General features: G+C 43.0%; 1 protein-coding gene across 1 annotated transcript in view; it reads left to right on the top strand.

Annotated features, from left to right (window-relative positions):
* The first annotated feature begins 8,341 nt into the window (after positions 1 to 8,341).
* JMY (junction mediating and regulatory protein, p53 cofactor) overlaps positions 8,342 to 20,378 on the top strand; it is a 78,013-nt gene continuing 65,976 nt past the window's right edge. The window contains exon 1 of the mRNA XM_006053969.4: positions 8,342 to 9,725. Within this exon, the coding sequence (XP_006054031.4) occupies positions 8,685 to 9,725 (1,041 nt within the window). The 5' untranslated portion in view covers positions 8,342 to 8,684. The remainder of the gene's footprint in view (positions 9,726 to 20,378) is intronic.

Raw genomic sequence — 20,378 nt, 5'->3', positions numbered from 1 at the left:
TCCTTAATCCTAGTTCCCACCCTCCCTGTCTAGACAGTATGAAGTTAGTGGATATGATTCTGATGAATATTTTATTACTTTCCATATACATATATATTAATAATCCATAAACAGGGTATAGCTGTATTTTAAGTGGTTTCAACTTTTGCAGAGATAACAGACATGTTATTCTCTGCACTTGCTTTTTTCACTAACATCACATTTCTGGGCTTTAAGCATACTGACAGATGGTGATTCCAGTTCTTGACAGATGTGGTATTAGTTATTTGTTGCCATTGCTATATATTTTTTTCATCATATGACTATACTACATATGTTTATTGACTATTGAATGATAGAGATTCAGGTTGTTTCCAGGGTTTGTTTTTTTGTTTGTTTGTTGGTTTACTATTATACCTACTACTACCAGGAACATTATGGAAGAGACAAGGAGAGACACAACCCAGATCCTCTTCCAAAGAGGGGCTCATTGACTCACCTGTTGAGAGAGTTGCTACTGCACAACCTTCATTCAGGCTTCACCTTTTGGAAATCACATCAGCTTCATCCAAGGTTATCTTCTCTTCCAGGAACAACCCACAACCAATGACTGGATGAATGCATAAACACCTGGTCCACTGTGGAAGCAACTCAGCTAAGAAGATCCCCATGGCTTCAGTGGTGTCAGGCCCCCATCACAGCTTGAGACCTCCATTTCCCCACTCCAGCTCCCTCGTCTTTCTTTTTCAAGCCTTGATCCCAAGGGCATGCTTAGTAAACAACCTGCATGTTGAACTCTGCCAACATTAACAGATTAAAGAAGAAATATGATTATCTCAATACATGGGACAAGCATGTGGGAAAGGGTCCCCATGGAGAAGCACAAAAGCACATATGAGGGAAGTAACCATATTTGACACCAAGGTTGCTCAAGCCTCAAGAGAGACCCAACCAGCTAAGATCCATCAACCTGTAGTGAAGTGACAGATAATAATAGATTGTTTTAAATTGTTACATTTGGGGGTGGTTTATTACAAAGTAACATATAAAGACTTGCCTGGAAAATCCCATGGACCGAGGAGCCTGGTGGGCTTGTGGTGTATGGGGTCGCTAGGAGTCGAACATGACTGAGTGGCTTCACTTTCACTTTTCAGTTTCATGCATTGGAGAAGGAAATGGCAACCCACTCCAGTGTTCTTGCCTGGAGAATCACAGGGATGGGGGAGCCTGGTGGGCTGTCGTCTCTGGGGTTGCACAGAGTTGGACACGACTGAAGTGACTTAGCAGCAACATATAAAGAAACCATAGCAATAGATGATAACTTTACATGATAATGCAGAACTAACAAAAACTAGGAAAAAATCCTAAGAATGACAAATCTTTAGATTCATTCCTATGAACATCCAAAAGATTAATAAACACCAACAGATACTGTTTCAGAGAACTTGGCTATGAGAACTATGATTGGCAGAATAATGTCCCCTCAAAGATATCTATCCATAAACTAATCTTCAAAACCAGTGACTTTGTGAGGTTACTTGGCAAAAAAGAATTGAGGTTGCTGATGGAATTAAGATTCCATCTAATCAGCAGACACAAAAATTATCCTGAATTATCCTCATGGCCCATCACTTCATGGGAAATAGATGGGGAAACAGTGGAAACAATGTCAGACTTTATTTTTTTGGGCTCCAAAATCACTGCAGATGGTGACTGCAGCCATAAAATGAAAAGACGCTTACTCCTTGGAAGGAAAGTTATGACCAACCTAGATAGCATATTGAAAAGCAGAGACATTACTTTGCCAACAAAGGTTCGTCTAGTCAAGGCTATGGTTTTTCCTGTGGTCATGTATGGATGTGAGAGTTGGACTGTGAAGAAGGCTGAGCACCGAAGAATTGATGCTTTTGAACTGTGGTGTTGGAGAAGACTCTTGAGAGTCCCTTGGACTGCAAGGAGATCCAACCAGTCCATTCTGAAGGAGATCAGCCCTGGGATTTCTTTGGAAGGAGTGATGCTAAAGCTGAAACTCCAGTGCTTTGGCCACCTGATGTGAAGAGTTGACTCATTGGAAAAGACGCTGATGCTGGGAGGGATTGGGGGCAGGAGGAGAAGGGGATGACAGAGGATGAGATGGCTGGATGGCATCACTGACTCGATGGATGTGAGTCTGAGTGAACTCCGGGAGTTGGTGATGGACATGGAGGCCTGGCGTGCTGCGATTCATGGGGTCGCAAAGAGTAGGACATGACTGAGCGACTGAAGTGAACTGATCCTCATGGCCTGATAAAATCACAAGGATCCTTAAAAGTGGAAGAGGGAAGTGGAAGCCAAGAGTCAAAGAAGGGGCCTCTCTAGTGGTCTACTGGCTAAGATTCCATAACCCTGACACTGGGCACCCAAGTTTGACCCCTGGTCAGGGAACCAGATCCCTCATAAAGCAATTAAAGACGGAAGATACCATGTGCCACAACAAAAACTCAGTGCAACCAAATACATAAATAAATATTTATTTTAAAACAAAGAGTCAAAGAAGGAGACGTGACAAGGGAAACATGATCTGTCTCAGAACAAATGTCATGTGCTGTGGGAAGAATTTGGCCCACTATTGCTGGCTTAGAAGATGGAGGGAGAAGCTACATGCCCGTGAATGTGGGCAGCCCCAGAAGCTGAAAAGGGCTAGCAGACGGATTGTGCCCTAGAGCTTCTAGAATAAACTTTGCAGCCTCACAGACAACTTGACTTTAGCTCAGTGAGACTCACTTTAGACTTGTGACCACTAAAACTTAAAGATAGTAAATCTGAGTTGTTTTAAGTCACTAAATTGGTGGCAATTTGTTGCAGCAGCCACAGAAAATGAACACCAACCATATAGATATAAAAGAAGCAGTATAAGGAAAGTAAGTAAGTGATGCAGGAAAGTAAGTGTGTTTGGGAGTGGTATGTTGCTCTCCCTCTCAAACATTTTTTTAGAAATGGCAACTACTGTTTCAGGTTCTAGACTTCTCACCCAGGTTTTATGCATCATGTGAGATGAAAACAGGACTGGATCTACACAGTAAGGAAAAGCTCAAACCCCATTTAGTATTTAGCTCAGAATTTACCTTAGAACCTGGAAAATCATCTCAAACAAGATAATGAAGCCACACCCTCAAGATCTTCCTCCAGAGAGTCTGAGAAACTATCAACTTCTGTTTCTAATTTAAAAAAAAAATTATTTGTGATGATCCAGTCAAACTGAAGCCAACTACTACAATGTGAGCACCATGCTGTACTCATGTTTGTGCCCTTGGTGTGTCACAGATCAGTTAATGAATAGAACCAAGTTCTTGTAAAGCACAGCTGGTGTCTGTGACCACCATGAGAATGTGCGTCTCAGCTTCCTGAGCTTAATACTGACAGCCTGGGCCGCTCCATTATGCATCCACCACATTTCCTCCAGGTTGCTCCCAGCCACTGTCTGAGGAGACAGGGAACATGGCATGCCTGTTGGCTGTGAGACATGAAACTCCTCTGACAGGTAATTTTGGCTTGGGGATCCCCACTGACCTAGAGAAAACACTCTAGACTGTGCTGCCCTCCAAGATGCTCTTTATTAAAACTTCCTTTCTTCCTCACTCCTTCACAGTCACAAACTCTCCCCTTTGCTCTGGCTCCCTCCCTATTTTCCCTTATAGGTGTTTCCCTCTAAATTCTCTTCCACATCTAATTCCATCATGCTATCTGCTTCTTGGGGGATCTTGATGAAGCATGGCTACTCTTAGGTACTATCAGATAGTAGAAGCAGATTTGTATCTGATGTACATTGTGTTCACCTTCTCACTTCCCCTCAACTTCCCTTCCTTCTTTTTGCCCCTGAGAGGCCCTGCCAAAAGGTGAGAGTCCTTTTCCTAAAATTTTCACTGGGCATGAGTTGAAACAATGTACTCATGGAGATGTGAAAACTTAGGCATTTGAAATGTTAGAGGAATGATAAATCTAAGGATAATGGAATTGGAGGGTTGTTTTAAGATCAGGCTGAGACTAAGACTAATAATAAGAAGCTGTGGTAACTAACATCATTTACAGACTTGAAGGTCACTCTCTCAGGACAAAAGAATTTAACATCCAAGCTAAGACCCTAGTGTATGTTGAAAACTTGCCATGAGGGTGACTCCTAGAAATCCGGAAAAAGCAACAGGCCTCACAGATCCCAATGTGAAATGCTTGAATTGCCAAGGTATACAAAAGAGGAAGGAATAAAGACGCAGGGAAGTGGGAATGCTGGAAGGGATACGCAACGTGAGGCCAGAACAAATATGTTTCCTAGGAAGGTCCCAAGGATACGCCATTCACTAAGGGTGTTCGTTAGAAATGTGCTGGTGAGAGGGGCCCCAGCACCCCCATGAAGTTCACTGTGGCTCTCTTCTGCAGGCCAAGGTTAAAAGCAGGACAAGTGGTCACAGAATCTGATTCACTGATAGCAATAGAGATGAGAAGGCCCTGGAGCAATAGAGGCTACTGTCAACATTTTACCATCAGAAGTCAGAGGGTGACAGGGTCCACAGTTATGGGATGGTTAATAAAACAAAGCATCCCAAGGGGAAAAATAGCTGAGCAGCCAACTGATGGACTGAAAGTCACTCAGTCGTGTCCAACTCTTTGTAACCCCATGAACTATACAATCCACGGAATTCTCCAGGCTAGGATACTGGAGTGGGTAGCCTTTCCCTTCTCCAGGGGATCTTCCCACCCCAGGGATTGAACCCAGGCCTCCCACATTGCAGGCAGTTTCTTTACCAGCTGAGCCAAAATAGCTGAGCAGCCAATAGACACTGCTTAATATATTCAATACATTGTCAAAACAGCCAGAATGGACAAGGGGGAGGTTGAGGGAAGTACTTAGTCTCTCACCAAGTTTTCAAGGACTGTTGAAGACAGGGTCCAAGCTGACACCAATACCCAACAACCAGAAACTTCATCATGAGCTCTGGGGCAGAGTGAGGGCCTACAGGGGTCAGGTAATTAATGGAGACTTGACCAAAGTCTAGGTCCACCAGGTCTGTGAATTCTCCTGGTACTCATTTCCCTGGTCCCCAAATATATCTTGGGATTGATGTATGTGGCAGTTGGAATAACCCATACACTGAGTTTGTTGATGAAAGCTATCATAGTAGGGAAGGTCAAGCGGAAGCTTCTGAAACGGCTCATCTCCCACCAAGATAGTGAAGTAAAAGCAGTATAACCCTGGAGAGGGATAGCAGAGATTAGTGCCACTCTTAAAGATGTAGTCACAGCAGTCCCTAGAATATCTCTGTTAATTTGCTGGTCTGGTCCTTAACAGAAACCAGATGGATTCTAAAGACTACTGCTAACTCAACCAAAATATAGTCCTGATCACAGTTCCCCAGCTAGGTGTAGTCTCTTTGCTAGGGCAGATAATATGGTCTCCAGTACTCAATATGCCTTCAAACTGTGGTGCTGGAGAAGACTCTTGAGACCCCTTGGACAGCAAGGAGATCAAACTAGTTGATCCAAAAGGAAATCAACCCTAAATATCCATTGGAAGGACTGATGCTGAAGCTGAAGCTCCAATACTTTGGCCACATGATGCCAAGAGCCGACTCACTGGAAAAGACCCTGATGCTGGGAAAGACCAAATGCAGGAGGAGAAGGGGACAGCAGAGGATGAGATGGTTGGATGGCATTATGGACTCAACGGATATGAGTTTGAGCAAACTCTGGGAAATAGTGAAGGACAGGGAAGCCTGGCGTGCTGCAGTCCATGGGGTCACAAAGAGTCAGACACAAGACAGAACAACATCTCAATATGCAACCATTGATTTGGTGAATGTGTGCTTTTCTATTCCAGCCAGGCAAAAAAGACGTGGCTCCAGGGCCATACTAACTCTCCCCCCATCTGTCACAATCTATAGACATCTTGACCACCCGGACATAGTGCAGAATATCATATAGATACATTACATTGATGACATCATGCCGATCTGGCAGGATAGGGTGCTGGCATTGCTGGCAACCTTGGTAAGACATAAGCATTTCAGAGGGATGGAGACAAACTCTACAAAAATTCAGGCCCTGGCCAAGTCAGTGAAGTTTCTGCACATCCCATGGTTAGGTATGTCAGGACATTCCATTTAAAGCAAAGGACATATTTGTGCAGGATGCAGCCACTCTACAATAAAAGAAACACAGTGACTGTTAAGCTTCCTTGGGCTTTGGATACAACACATTCCACACCTAGGAAAACTGCTACAGCTCATACATCAGGTGATATGGAAGATGCCAAATTTAATTGGGCTGGGAGACTGGCTGTCCAGCAGTCCTCACTGCGGAACAAGCAGCACTGCTGCTTAGAACAAAAATCCCAGCACACCCTATGGGACTGAAGATGTTAGTAGTAGATACAGTGTAAAACTTTCAGCCAAGCCTCAGAGGAAGAATCACAACCCAGGCTCCTGCGGTTACGTACCAAGGTCAAAATGTGGCCTCTGTAACTTTACTTATTCCCAGAGAGTATTTATATACTCAGAGATCTTAAAATCATATACAGAACTAAATAAAGAATTGTAAAGTACCACAGTAATGTGCCATGGGAATTTCTGTTTGTTTCTGTTTATTTGTAGGATAACAATTACTAAGACAAAATGAGAAACATTGAAACAACTCTTGAAAAAACACAGTAGCTAGAGTATTGTGGAGAAACAGTAACACCTGTGTGACCACAAACCAATTTTCTCTAGCACTATTGTGATAAGACATAATGTTGTGGATAAATATTGCAATGTTAATATACATGTAAATAAAAATGCTCCTCATAAACATACTTTTGAAGTTCATTCTTAGTATTCATACTTATCTATAGTGTATTATAAGAAGAGCTATGATCTATCATTTTTTATCAGAAAAACTGTTAGCAGTAACTTTTCTGCAGAAAAGTGGAAATTTTTCTATAATATGCTATTGTTTGCTTAGCTGGTGAGCAGATGTGAAATGGATTTTCTCTGTTTCTTACTGCCTTTCAAAAGGTGTACTTCTGATTTGCATTTGAGAATTACCATAAATTGTTATAAGCTTTGAAAACATGGTTTTTATATAGAACTGTAAAAAGGTTAAAAAACCAGCCCTTTTCCCTTTTAGCTCATCCTTCCCCTTTTCTATGGTCAGAGCAGATCTATAGGTCTAAAATGTCCAATTGACTGACAGGGCTAAAGCTCTCAGCTGTTTATTCAGATGTCAGGACAAAACTGAAATAAGTATGGCCAACAATGTAAGGTTAATCCAAATGGTCTCGCATATATTTTAGAAATATGGATAAAAGTAACAAATAATTCCCATTGTGCTTTACTGTGGATGCAGAATACCTGCAATATGGATTGGATAGTAGTAGGAAAGAGTATGTGAATAATTTAAACTAGATTATAAGACCAATGAGGCAAATTTGAGAATGTTTCATCACAGTTCAGTATGAATAGCGTAATTCTTCAGATTTACGTGATTTTTTTTTTGTATGTGGATTCTGGGAACTCTGATAATTGAATACAATTTCAAAAGGGCTCAAGTCGGTGACCTCAAAACGAGGTTCACAGAACAATACACAACGATGTAGCCAGAAACAATAAAACACTGATGAACGGAGACGTAAGCATACTGGTAGGACATAACTGAATTTTCACTTATTTTGCTTTGGAGTTCTACTGGGTTGTCTTCAGACACCTTCCTTTTGTATCTGACAGTGTATCGCAAGAGTGTTAAGGGGAGAACCCAACAGTCTAGGGGATCCCGACAAAGTTTAGCACACAGCTCACGTAACGTCACGGCGTACTTCTTTCTGAATATGGGAGTTATCTCCCCGAAATGGAAGAAAATGCACACTTGAGGGTCCCTCTGAATGACTGGAGTTCAAAAATGCTCAGTTCCTTCGCCTTTGTCCTTCTCTCCCTGGGTTTGGAGGCCGCCTGTCCCGCAGGTCACACTTGCCACTCTCACTGCGCGGCTCACCTGCTCCGGACCCGAGCCTGAGGAACAGAAGACTCGCGCGCGCGGCCGCGAGCGGGCGGGGGCGGGAGACGCGGAGGGGCGGGGCCGACGCGCGCGAGCGAGGTGTGCGCGCCGCCGCCGCCGCGTCACCAGCGTGCGGCACGTGCCCGTGTTTACGTCCCTCGTGGAGCCGCTACGTCAGCAGCCGAATGGCAACATTGTGGCGATACTGAGGCTCCGCGCTCAGGAGACGCGTCCCTTCGTCAGGCCGGCTCCAGGCTGTCGAGAAGAAGAGGAGGAGGGGCGCGGAGATCCGCCAGGGCGAGAGGCGGAGGCTCGCAAGCCCAGGGCCCCGACCACCCACCCGCCCGCCCGTCCCCGCGCCACCCGCGCCTCACCTCCGGAGCGCCGCAGACTCAGCCCCGCGGCCTCGCTCGGGGGGCGGCCCGAGCGGGCGCGGGGCTTGTAAACAGACCCAGCCGCACGTGACCATGTGAACTACCTGCTCCGGGGACGCGCATTGTCTTTCCCGCGAGCCGCGCCACAAAGGAGCGCGACGAGTCCGAGCACGGAGAGACAGGCGAGCGAGCGGGGAGAGCCGGCCGGCGCGCTAAGATGGCTGAAGGCGCCCAGCGAGGGTGAGTGGGGGGCGCGGCGCAGCCAGCCGGCGAGTCCTCGCGCGGGCAGGGCCAGCGGCGCCTTCCCCGCGGCCTGGCGCCGGAGCCACCATGTCGTTTGCGCTGGAGGAGACGGTCGAGTCGGACTGGGTGGCCGTGCGGCCCCACGTATTCGACGAGCGCGAGAAGCACAAGTTCGTCTTCATCGTAGCCTGGAACGAGATTGAGGGCAAGTTTGCCATAACCTGCCACAATCGGACGGCCCAGAGGCAGAGGAGCGGCACCCGGGATCAGGCGGGGGCGCGAGGCGGCGCCGAGTCAGGCGCGCTCGCATCCGACGGGACTCGCGGGCCGGGCAGCCCGGCGGGCAAGGGTCGGCCCGAGGGCACTGCCTCCGCGACTCTGGGCAGGAGCCCCGGGTCCCGGAGGCGCCCAGCCTGGCCAGAGGGCAGCTCTCCGCGGAGCGCGTACAGCCTTCGAGGGGACCCGCCGCTGCGGAGTCCGGCCGGCAAAGGGGCGGAGAGTCCTCTCCGGAGCCCAGTGAGGGCCAACCCCAGCCCGGTCCGGAGGGCAATCGGAGGCAGAGATGTTGCGGGGTCCGCCGCTGCGGCACCCCCGCCGGCAGGCAAGGAGGCCCCGATGTCGTCGGTGCGGGTAGTGAGCGCTTGCGGGACGGTCACCGAGGAGATCGAGGTGCTGGAAATGGTGAGGGAAGATGAGGCGGACCCGGCGGCGCTGGCGCTCTCGGCCGCGGAGCAGCCGCCAGCGGCCGCCGAACTGGAGTCCCCGGCCGAGGAGTGCAGCTGGGCCGGGCTCTTCTCCTTCCAGGATCTGCGCGCCGTGCACCAGCAGCTGTGCTCTGTGAACTCGCAGCTGGAGCCGTGCCTGCCGGTGTTTCCGGAGGAGCCGTCGGGCATGTGGACGGTGCTGTTCGGGGGCGCCCCGGAGATGTCCGAGCAGGAAATCGACACGCTGTGTTACCAGCTCCAGATTTACCTGGGCCACGGCCTAGACACCTGCGGCTGGAAGATCCTGTCCCAGGTGCTGTTCACCGAGACCGACGACCCGGAGGAGTATTACGAAAGCCTGAGCGAGCTGCGGCAGAAGGGCTACGAAGAAGTGCTTCAGCGGGCCAGGAAGCGCATCCAGGAGGTAAGGACCCAGACTAGGCTCCAGGCATCGCTTTTGGCTGCTCCACGCTGCCGCAGACTGGAGCTTCGGTCCAGGTTGTGCGCATTTGGGACACTTGTTTTCCTAGCTAAACAAGGGGACAGGAGGGGTCCTGACCTTTCTTCCCCTTCATTCCTCTCAGAGGTGGGAAAAACCATGGCTTTCCTTAATTTGGCCTCTGAAGGAACTTGGATAAACCTTTAGATTTACGCCTCCTACTTATCATGTAAGTTCTATAAAGTGCTCTGTTTACTACTAAGTAATGGTAGTAAAATTAAAGCCACTCAGAAGAAAGATGTCCCATAAATATAAGCTAAATGAGTGATTCTCTTTGTCCCTACAGTTCTTTCCAGCAATAATTGCCCGGATCATTAAACTTACTTTCCTGGTGTCATGTTCGTTTATTTGAAAATGATTTGTCTTATGAAGTAAAATTGGTCCGTTTTTTGTCTCCAAATGTAATTTGGCAACTTTGGCAAATTTTAAATCATTTTCCTCCAGATGAATGGCCTGTCCATGGACTTTTATACATACCTTAGGAATATCGCAAGCCTTTAAGGAGGGCTCGTGTTTCACTTGTTTTAGGGAGGAAAAAGGTCTTGGGCAGGAATGTTTACTATACTTTTGGCTTGACTAAAAGTAGTGTAGTCGCTTATTTTCAAACGAATCCTTAAAATTCCAGGAAATAATGGGAAAAGGTCTTAATGGTTATACATAGGGAGCTCTACGATGTGTAGGATGTATAATTGGAGGTCATGTGTACTTAAGAGCCTCTGCCGGAAAACTACTAAAAAAAGTATTCTCGTTCTCAAAGCAATTATTTTTATTATTAGTACCAATTGAGGTTGGAGTTGGATTGGGGAAATGCCTCCTTTTGTCGTGTTTATATTCTTTGCCTACGTTTACATACTACTGGAATCTTGTAGTATGTGCCGGGAAGCAGGAACCTCCTGATTTCTTCATAGAATGTTCTCTATTCGGGATTTAGGAAATAATTCTTCCTCACTTGCTCCACAGTGCTTTCTTAAAACCTGGTGACTCCAGGTTTTCACTTCTTCCTGTTAGATACTTGATGCTAAACATCACCCATCATGATGTGATCCAATAGTTCTAGGGATCTGTTTTTATTTCCATTTTTATCATCTCACTTCTGGAGTCTTTGTTCTGTTAATACCTTAAATCATTTTTGGAAGGAAGTGACAAATCTTAAATGGTCATGTTCTCTTTAGAGTTTTCATAGTGACCTGTGTTTCCTTTAAACTGCAAGGACAAAGTTAGTGCTTCTTTTGCTTATTTGTTTTACAGGTATATATTATTATTTTTTTCTTTTGACTGTTCTATTTTTTAATCCCTAAATGTTGAAGATATGTTTGGTTTTAATTTTTTTGATACTCAGAAAAAGTAATGGTCGTTTTTGTTTTTTTTTTTCATTCAAATTGGGTCAAAAATGAGGACTGCTGAGAAATAGTTTTCTAGAACTCATGTACATTTTGTTAGAAAGATTATTTTTCCTAATTAAGGTTATATTGACCGTATGTTTTATTCTCTTTAACAGGATATTTAATTTTTTTGTAGAGTATTTTGGAGGAGGGGGAGCAACTCAATAAATGGAGTTTAAGTTCGTTGAACATTAAATACATAAATTTTGGGTTCTTCACATAGTTGACTGAACAGTATTTGAAAAATAGCTATCAGGGAAGGACAACAGATAGGTTCAATTATAATGCCCACCCTGATTTCTGCTGGAAGGCTATTTTGGAAGAAATTAGGCTCAGTAGGAGGAAAGGGTTGCATGATTAATCAGTGATGTCTACCATGAGTGTGACAGTGCGAGTGTATGGTATAACTGCCATATATTTTTTCTACCCCATCTGCTTAAAATTTTGCCGATTGAATGGCTTTCAGCAACATTCTTTTAGGTAAAATCTTTCTAGAAGTTGTGTCATTTTTTGTTATCAGTTCTATTGAGTTAGTAATTATGTCTAAATCAGTGTTGGTTTTTGTTTTTAATTCTCAGTCTCACAATTGTGGAATTAACCATAGGTTTTTTAAAGCTAGGTAATATGTGGTGAATCAGACATAGGTAATATGTGGTGAATCAGGTATGCGTTGCGCGATCCTTTGGTCGTGCTTTTTCCTTTTTTAATTTCTCTGAGTTTATTTTCCAGTTCTTTATCTACAGTCTTCCTTTTCCAATATATTTAAAGGTTTTAATTTGAAGACCACACCAATTTGTGTTCAAAATGTCAGTAAATTGTTGAAGGAGAGGTTTGTTTTATTTATTTTTTTAATAGGACAGACTGTACAGTGAGATTGTAAACTTCTCAAGGTCACTGGCCTTGACAGTATCTTGAAATTCTCTTCTTTGCCACCCCTAGTTCAGGGCCACAAATCTTGTGAGCACTCTTAATAATAGTGAACAAAAGACACCAGTTTTTTTAAAAGATTTGGAAGAAGTGTTATTTTAATATAAAGTTGCAAGTAAATTTTTAAGCTGATAAATATAAATTCCTCAAGGAACCCTGCTATTTATAAACCAGGAGAAAAATCTGTTTAAACTATAAAAACATAACCTCCTAAATAAGGAGTGGTTATCTGGGGTTGGTGAATTTCCTGTGAATTGAGAGGAGCTATTGATGAACTTTAGTGGAATACCTAAAGTGGTGTGCAGAGTTTATATGCATAGGCATATTTGTAGTTTTGGAGAGAAAGACTGAAAGGTATTCTTCAAAAAGAGCCTTAAAATCACAATTATAAAGTATCTACTTTGTAAACTTAGGACATAACCTCTTTTGGAGTTTAGTTTTGGGACTATGTTTATGGTTTATATGGAGTTATAAGAAGTACTCCTATATCTGTCTTGTGGAGTATTGAAGTATTTACTAAACCTTACATTTTCTGCCAAAAGTTTTTGTTAATAGTTCACAAATTTGGTCAACTGACTAGTTTGTAAGGAGGTACTTTATACAATACTAATGAAATTATTTTTAGATGAATTAAGAATTGTAGATTGTATACTATTTAGGCCTTTAATCTTGAGTAAAAATGAAATGTAAAATTTATTCCATGGTAGGCTTGTCTTGAACTTTAACAAGGATTTACTGTAAGTAGTGCTGTTTATATAGCAAGTGCTCAATCCCTGAATGAATCAAGTGCCATCAGGACCTCTTGGAATGGTTTCAACAGTAGCTTTGGTTGTTGGTTAAAAGTTGAGTATTGTATTATAAGCCATAGTATGGTTTACCCTGTGATGATTTGAAATAAAAGTTTCAGTATAAGGACAACTATTGAAATCATTGTGGTCCTTTAAATAGTAAACCTTAACTATGATGATAGAGTTGATTAAAATCTAAAAATCAGTGCTCACTTTGGAATTTATTATTTATAGAATTGCTCAATTCTAACTTTTCCAGTTGAAACCACTGAGAGAAGCACGTGTTTTCAAAAGTAGCCATGTAAGGCACACAGTAGACAGAGACTACCTTGTGTTTGGGGTCAGAAGGATGTGGGTTTAGGTGAGTGCTCATCATTTCTGTGACCTGTTTAGTTATTTAACCTCTTTAAAACAGAAATGGGGGAAATACTTAAAGGATTTCTGAAGATTTAAGACATTATGAAAAAGTGCCTAACAAAGTGTTTGGCATCCAGAAAGTGTTGTTTCAAGGGAATGTAAATATTTATTGGCACTATTTTAGGTGTTGGGTACTTCACATTACCTATCTTCATCCTCCATACTGTTTTTTGAGGCAAGTGATGTTTTACACCTATTTTACTGAAGGAGAAGTTGATTTGGCCAACTTTGACCAGCTTTTTTTGGGCTCCAAAATCACTGCAGATGGTGACTGCAACCATGAAATTAAAAGACGCTTACTCCTTGGAAGGAAAGTTATGACCAACCTGGATACCATATTAAAAAGCAGAGACATTACTTTGCCAACAAAGGTCCGTCTAGTCAAGGCTATGGTTTTTCCAGTGGTCATGTATGGATGTGAGAGTTGGACTGTGAAGAAGGCTGAGTGCTGAAGAATTGATGCTTTTGAAGTGTGGTGTTGGAGAAGACTCTTGAGAGTCCCTTGGACTGCAAGGAGATCCAACCAGTCCATTCTGAAGGAGATCAGCCTTGGGATTTCTTTGGAAGGACTGATGCTGAAGCTGAAACTCCAGTACTTTGGCCGCCTCATGCGAAGAGTTGACTCATTGGAAAAGACCCTGATGCTGGGAGGGATTGGGGGCAGGAGGAGAAGGGGACTCCAGAGGATGAGATGGCTAGATGGCATCACCGACTCGATGCACATGAGTTTGAGTGAACTCCGGGAGTTGGTAATGGACAGGGAGGCCTGGTGTGCTGCAATTCATGGGGTCGCAAGGAGTCGGACACGACTGAGCGACTGAACTGAACCAGCTAAGGAGTGACTAAACTCAGATTCAACTTCGATTTGTCCTCATTCAAACATATGCCTTTTCTGCATGTTTCTGCATGCCTTTTCTGCCTTTTTTCCGTGATGACATTAGAAGGGATGTCAGTCTCCACTCCTGAGAATGGGAGCATGGCATCAGTATTTTAAAATCTAATTGGTTCGGTAATGCGCTTTTAAGGTAATGCATTTGTTTTATTTCCAACTAATCGTGACAGGCTGTAGGGCATAGTCCTCATGTTATGTTTTAGAAGCAGGTTGCCTAGGATGCCAGGATGGGTTTATGTTAGACCAGAGTGCCCAATCACTGTTTTCCTTTGTGTTTTAAAATGACTCGTCTATAAACAACTCCTGACTTGAGTTGTTCAGCAGAAGGTCAAGGAGCTCTGTGAAGATTGTTTACTTATCATTTTCCTCCTCCCATTTATGACTTTACTGATTTTCCCAGGAAAACTAAGATTAGCTATAGAACTGGAGCACTGCTAAAATCCCAACTACAGACAGTCCTTGACTTAAGGTCATTCAGCTTTAAAATGATATGAGTGAGATACCCATTCAGTAGGAACTGGACTTCCTCTCCTGGGTTCCATACTCTTTTTTAACACTGGGCAGTGAGTGGTCACTCCCAGTCAGCCATGCGATCAGAAGGGTAAACAACCATTCTGTGCTCATACAACCCTTCTGTTGTCACGTCAGTACAGTATTAAAATCAAGCACTTGAGCTATTCAGCACTTTATTATAAAGTAGACTTTGTTTTAGATGAGTTTTGCCCAAGTATAGGGTAACGTGAGTGTTCTGAGCATACTTAGGCTAGGCTAAGCTATAATGTTCAGTGGGTGAGGTATACTGAATATAGTTCTGACTTAGAGTATTTTCAACTTATGATGCGTTTATTGGGCAGTGACCCCAGTGCAAGTCAAGGAAGATCTGTTATACTTGCTGTATACTTGTTATATATATATGCATATATCTAATATGTCACTAGAGAAATGACAGTCTTTTAGGAGCCCTAGGATGCTAGTCTTTGGGCCAGGGAGCCACGACCCATGATTAGGTATACGTAGTAGAAGCAGGCTGGGGAGGGACATAATGTACTCGGTTGCAGTGGAGAGAGAGCCATTCCGCCTGGATAGTTACATAAACAGTGCAAACTGCTCTCTTACCATAAAACACAGTTATGGGATAATGAAGCTAAATGAGTTTTGTGGGATTCCTGAAAATTATGATGAAAGAGTTAAAAGCTGGAAGTATTAAAATAATGACTTAGATATTTATCGTTTTCTTCAATCCTATGCCCTAATAAACTTTTGGCGATTTTTCATATAACTGGGGAAAAAAAAAGATAGGTGTGGGAAAAAAGTTGCATATGTGCTTCTGTGTTAGTCTTTCTGTAAAACAGAAAAATGGAGGCTGGTGGCAGGATGGCAGCCTTCCCAATAAATAATTGATGTGGTGGTTTCTCTGCTTGCTGTTTGACATCACATGATGCCTGGCCCACCAGATATTTCACAGACATGTTTCCTCCTTGCAAGAACAAGGCCAGCTTGGACAAATATAATACTTCTGTAATGTGAGTACAAGGGTGTGTATGTGCATGTGTGTGTGTGTGCGCATTGAAGGGAGAATGTGAGTGGGAGGTTTGGTTTGTCAAACATAACAGTTGTTATGGTTGAATTAGCAATCTTCATTCCCCAGGTCTTCACATATAACTTTAGTCTCACTGTTCTCCATTGCTGCTTTATTTGGCCTCTTATTGACTGTAGGATATTGTTGGAAGTGGTACTTGAAAGCACAGGGTGACTTTCCATTGATGTTTAGATTTATGTGTGCTTATTTTTTTTGTAATGGGAGATTTCCCCATGGCTCTTTTTATTACTCATTAACAGGCCAGCATTTGCTGCCTTTGAAGCTGCCCAGTTTCCTTAGCTGTCATAGAAGAAAAATTAAGTATTAAGGGTAAAAGACAGGCAGTGAAGACTAAACAGTAGTTCGTGGTGCTAATTGCTTTTTGGTATAGGTGGTGAAGTTCATTTGGCTTTTCAGGCTTCTTATAGGGGACTGTTAATGCCAACTAGGCTTAACACAGAGTGTCTAAGTCATTATAACTGTGTGGGGCAGAGAAGGATTCATTCAGCAAAAGGCTAGAAAATTTTGTGAGTTGTTTTTCCTAAATATCGGGGACTGCCTTTATCCTTGTCCTTGAATTTTAAATTTTAGTTATAATTTGGTATAATATATAACTTCAAATTATAGTGAAGCTTTTGTGTAATAGGCTGTGAAAGAAATATAAGCCTTGTGGGCTAGACATTTTTAGAGAATGGTCTTAAGGAAAAAGGAAGTTCATTTAATGATTTGGGGCTTTATTGTAGCGTTTAAGGTTATAGTGAGGGTGATGGCTTGGGACTTAGTTTATTCAACCAGTATTAGTGCATTCATATAATATAGGCACAGAGAGAATACAGTGATAAACAGGAATGGTCATTTTCCTCAAGAAAAATGTTTTAATTAAAATTGGTCACCAACTTGCTGCTGCTAAGAATTAGTTGAGGCAGGGTATACTTTTAAAGGAATGTCTCACTGCACTATCTTAATTAGTGCTTAGTGGGAAGAAAATTGACTGAACATAGCTCAGGAGAATCTGTGTTTTTGTCCTAGTTCTGATACTAGTGGCTTGACCTTATGCTGTCACTTACTTTATTTGGGCCTTAATTTCATGTTTGGAAAATGAAAATACATTGTTCTTTTCCTTAAGGATCCAGGGCAGTTTACAAGCACAGTATGGCAAGAGCTGGGACCTGGTCCACATGTTTTATGTACTTGTCCCCAGGTTTGGGTTTCTCAGCAGCAAGGTGACTAAGACATAGCAGTTTTAATGATGCTAATAGTTTCTTTCAGTACAGCTCGGTTCCGTTGCTCATTCGTGTCCGACTCTTTGCAACTCCATGGACTGCAGCACTCCAGGCCTCCCTCTCCATCATCAACTCCTGGAGTTTACTCAAACATGTGTCCAATTGAGTTAGTGATGCCATCCAACCATCTCATCCTCTGTCATCCCCTTCTCCTGCCGTCAATCTTTCCCAGCATCAGGGTCTTTTCACAGGAGTCAGTTCTTCCATCAGGTGGCTGAAGTCCAAAGTATTGGAGTTTCAGCTTCAGCATCAGTGAAGCTGAATGAATATTCAGCATCCAGTGAATATTCAGGACTGATTTCCTTTAGTATGGACTGGTTGGATCTCCTTGCAGTCCAAGGGACTCTCAAGAGTCTTCTCCAACACCACAGTTCAAAAACCATCAACTCTTTGGTGCTTAGCTTTCTTTATAGTCCAACTCTCACATCCATACATAACTACTGGAAAAACCATAGCTTTCACTAGAGGGACCTTTGTTGGCAATAATGTCTCTTCTTTTTAATATGCTGTCTAGTTTGGTCATAACTTTTCTTCCAAGGAGCAAGTGTCTTTTAATATCAAGGCTGCAGTCACCATCTGCAGTGATTTTGCAGCCCCCAAAGATAGTCTGTCACTGTTTCCATTGTTTCCCCATCTATTTGTGAACAAGTAATCTCTGGGAGTTGGTGATGGACAGGGAGACCTGGCGTGGTGTGATTCATGGGGTCGCAGAGTCGGACATGACTGAGCGACTGAACTGAACTGAACTGAACTGAATGGGACTGGGTGCCATGATCTTAGTTTTCTGAGTGTTGAGTTTTAAGCCAACTTTTCGCTCTCCTCTTTGACTTTTTCATCAAGAGGCTCTTTAATTCTTCTTCACTTTCTGCCATAAGGGTGGTGTCATCTGCATATCTGAAGTTATTGATACTTTTCCCAGCGATCTTGATTCTAGCTTGTGCTACATCCAGCCTGGCATTTCGCATGATGTACTCTGCATTTAAGTTAAATAAACAGGGCGAAAATATACAGCCTTGATGTACTCCTTTCCTGATTTGGAACCAGTCTGTTGTTCCATGTCCAGTTCTAACTGTTGCTTCTTGACCTGCATACAGATGTCTCAGGAGGCAGGTCAAGTGGTCTGGTATTCCCATCTCTTTCAGAATTTTCCACAGTTTCTTGTGATCCACACAGTCAAAGGCTTTGGCATAGTCAATAAAGCAGAAGTAGATGTTTTTCTGGAACTCTCTTGCCTTTTTGATGATCCAACGGATATTGGCAATTTGATCTCTGGTTCCTCTGACTTTTCTAAATTCAGCTTGAACATCTGGAAGTTCACGGTTCACATACTGTTGAAGCCTGGCTTGGAGAATTTTGAGTATTACTTTACTAGCATGTGAGATGAGTGCAATTGTGTGGTAGTTTGAGCATTCCTTGGCATTGCCTTTCTCTGGGATTGGAATGAAAATTGACTTTTTCCAGTCCTGTGGCCACTGCTGAGTTTTCCAAATTTGCTGGCATGTTGAGTGCAGCACTTTCACAGCATCATCTTTCAGGATTTGAAATAGCTCCACTGGAATTCCATCACCTCCACTAGCTTTGTTCGTAGTGATGCTTCCTAAGGCCCACTTGACTTCACATTCCAAGATGTCTGGTTCTAGGTGAGTGATCACACCATCGTGATTATCTGGGCTGTGAAGATCTTTCTTGTATAGTTCTTTTGAGTATTCTTGCTACCTCTTAATATCTTCTGCTTCTGTTAGGTCCATACCATTTCTGTCCTTTATTGAGCCCATCTTTGCATGAAATGTTCCCTTGATATCTCTAATTTTCTTGAAGAGACCTCTAGTCTTTTCCATTGTATTGTTTTTCTCTATTTTTTTGCATTGATCACTGAGGAAGGCTTTCTTATCTCTCTCTGCTGTTCTTTGGAACTCTGCATTCAAGTGGGTATATCTTTCCTTTTCTCCTTTGCCTTTCAGTTCTCTTCTCAGGTATCCTTAAGGCCTCATCAGACAACCATTTTGCCTTTTTTCATTTCTTTTTCTTGGGGATGGTCTTGATCACTGCCTCCTGTACAATGTCAGGAACCCCCGTCCTTAGTTCATCAGGCACTCTGTCTATCAGATCTAATCTCTTGAATCTATTTGTCACTTCCACCGTATAATCGTAAGGGATTTGGTTTAGGTCATACCTGAATGGTCTAGTGGTTTTCCCTACTTTCTTCAGTTTAAGTCTGGAATGTGGCAATAAGGAGTTCATGATCTGAGTCATAGTCAGCTCCCAGTCTTGTTTTTGCTAACTGTATAGAGCCTCTTCATCTTTGGCTGCAGATAATATAATCAATCTGATTTCCGTGTTGACCATCTGGTGATGTCTATGTGTAGAGTCTTCTCTTCTGTTGTTGGAAGAGGGTGTTTGCCATGACCAGTGTGTTCTTTTGGCAAAACTCTCTTTGCCATCTTTGCATGAAGTATTTCCTTGGTATCTCTAATTTTTTTGAAGAGATCTCTAGTCTTTCCAATTCTATTGTTTTCGCCTATTTCTGTACTCCATTCTGTTTCCTTCATTCTGTACTCCAAGGCCAAATTTTCCTGTTACTCCAGGTATTTCTTGACTTCCTACTTTTGCATTCCAGTCGCCTATGATGAAAAGGACATCTTTTTTGGGTGTAAGTTCTAGAAGATCTTGTAGGTCTTCATAACCATTCAACTTCAGCTTCTTCAGCATTACTGGTCGGGGCATAGACTTGGATTACTGTGATATTTAATGGTTTGCATTGGAAATAGAGATCATTCTGTCGTTTTTGAGATTGCATCCATGTACTACATTTCGGACTTTCGTTTACTATGATGGCTACTCCATTTCTTCAAAGGGATCTTGCCCACAGTAGTAGATATAATGGTCATCTGAGTTAAATTCACCCATTGCAGTCCATTTTAGTTTGCTGATTCCTAAAATGTCGATGTTCACTATTGCCATCTCCTGTTTGACCACTTCCAATTTGCCTTGATTCATGGGCCTGACATTCCAGGTTCCTATGCAGTATTGCTCTTTACAGCATCGAACATTACTTCCATCACCAGTCACATCTACAACTCGGTGTTGTTTTTGCTTTGGCTCCGTCTCTTCATTTTTTCTTTCTTTAGGCTTTGAAAAAGGTCTAATTCGTTTTTTAGCACATGGGGGCATTAAAGCATGCAGGAGTGGTGTTTCTGTTTTTTCTGTTTATTTTCTTTTCCTCACTTTGTTTGTTACCTGTCTTTAAGGTGGATTTTGATGTTGAGTGCTTTTCCCTACAGACTTTATTATTAAAATTGCTTTCCCATCA

The sequence above is a fragment of the Bubalus bubalis genome, chromosome 11, assembly GCF_019923935.1.
Source record: "Bubalus bubalis isolate 160015118507 breed Murrah chromosome 11, NDDB_SH_1, whole genome shotgun sequence".
Classification (NCBI taxonomy): Eukaryota; Metazoa; Chordata; class Mammalia; order Artiodactyla; family Bovidae; genus Bubalus; species Bubalus bubalis.
This window is presented reverse-complemented; position numbering and strand designations above follow the sequence as displayed.